Source organism: Galeopterus variegatus, unplaced genomic scaffold (assembly GCF_000696425.1).
Source record: "Galeopterus variegatus unplaced genomic scaffold, G_variegatus-3.0.2 Scaffold3012, whole genome shotgun sequence".
Lineage (NCBI taxonomy): Eukaryota > Metazoa > Chordata > Mammalia > Dermoptera > Cynocephalidae > Galeopterus > Galeopterus variegatus.
Window position 1 is genome coordinate 182,961 of NW_007729123.1, and position 949 is coordinate 183,909.

General features: G+C 41.1%; 1 protein-coding gene across 1 annotated transcript in view; it reads right to left on the reverse strand.

The window, feature by feature from the left end:
- The window catches only part of LOC103599565 (ribonucleoside-diphosphate reductase subunit M2), an 8,062-nt gene that overhangs the window by 2,785 nt on the left and 4,328 nt on the right, over positions 1 to 949 (reverse strand). The window contains exon 4 of the mRNA XM_008583713.1: positions 223 to 317. Within this exon, the coding sequence (XP_008581935.1) occupies positions 223 to 317 (95 nt within the window). The remainder of the gene's footprint in view (positions 1 to 222; positions 318 to 949) is intronic.

Below are 949 nucleotides of genomic sequence, written 5' to 3' on the forward strand. Positions count from 1 at the left end.
CTGCTACACTGTTGATCGCAGATCAGGAAAGCAAATCTCCTGGCCCTATATGTAACTGGGTCCTCCTTACTACCCTCCCCCTCCTCTGCCTCTGATTTCCCAGCACGTTCCTTCCCAGATGACCTTGTGTCCTAAAGCTGAGGTCATCAGACATTGAGCTCCTTTNAATCCATTACTTAGAAAATGAAGCTCAGTTTTGAGTAGGGTCAAGGGTATCCTTACCATAGGTAGCCTCTTTGTCCCCAATCCAGCGCAAGGCCCAATCTGCCTTCTTCTTGACACAAGGCATCGTTTCAATGGCATTGAAGAGAAATTCCCTGTAGAAGGCATATATAGCATTAGCAATTACAACATTACCACAAAGACCTCTAGATCACAAACTTCTAGATTAAGAGGGCTGGAACAAAGGCCAAATTTGAGTACTTGCCAATTCCTTCCCCAGAGAGACTGAAATATCCTTTTCACAGCTTAGCAAACACTTTCCCTCCAGTGTTCTTTTAAAAATCTTAACATTCAGGCTGGCTGGTTAGCTCAGTCGGTTAGAGCACAGCCTTGTAACACCAAGGTCACAGGTTCAGATACCTGTACCGGCCAACCGCCCCCCAAAAAATCTTAACTTCATTTGACTTATGTTAATACGAACTTAGGTTTTCTTTAGTTCATATTGAGCTCCAAGATCTACTAACACTAAAACTTAGTCCATCATGACAGCGGCATTTATTGGCTTAATTATTTCATGTCCAGATCATAGTTCACAGGCATATCTTTTTATATTTGAAGAGCCGTAAAATCTAAACTGCTATGCTGACCATTATCTCACAAAATGTACAGACCCTGTAAAGACTATGATTGGATACATTATTTGGGCCCTAACAGCCACAACTGTATAATGAAGTAATTAAACTGATAAACTAAACTATCTAAGATTGCTTCCTACTATAATTCTGCT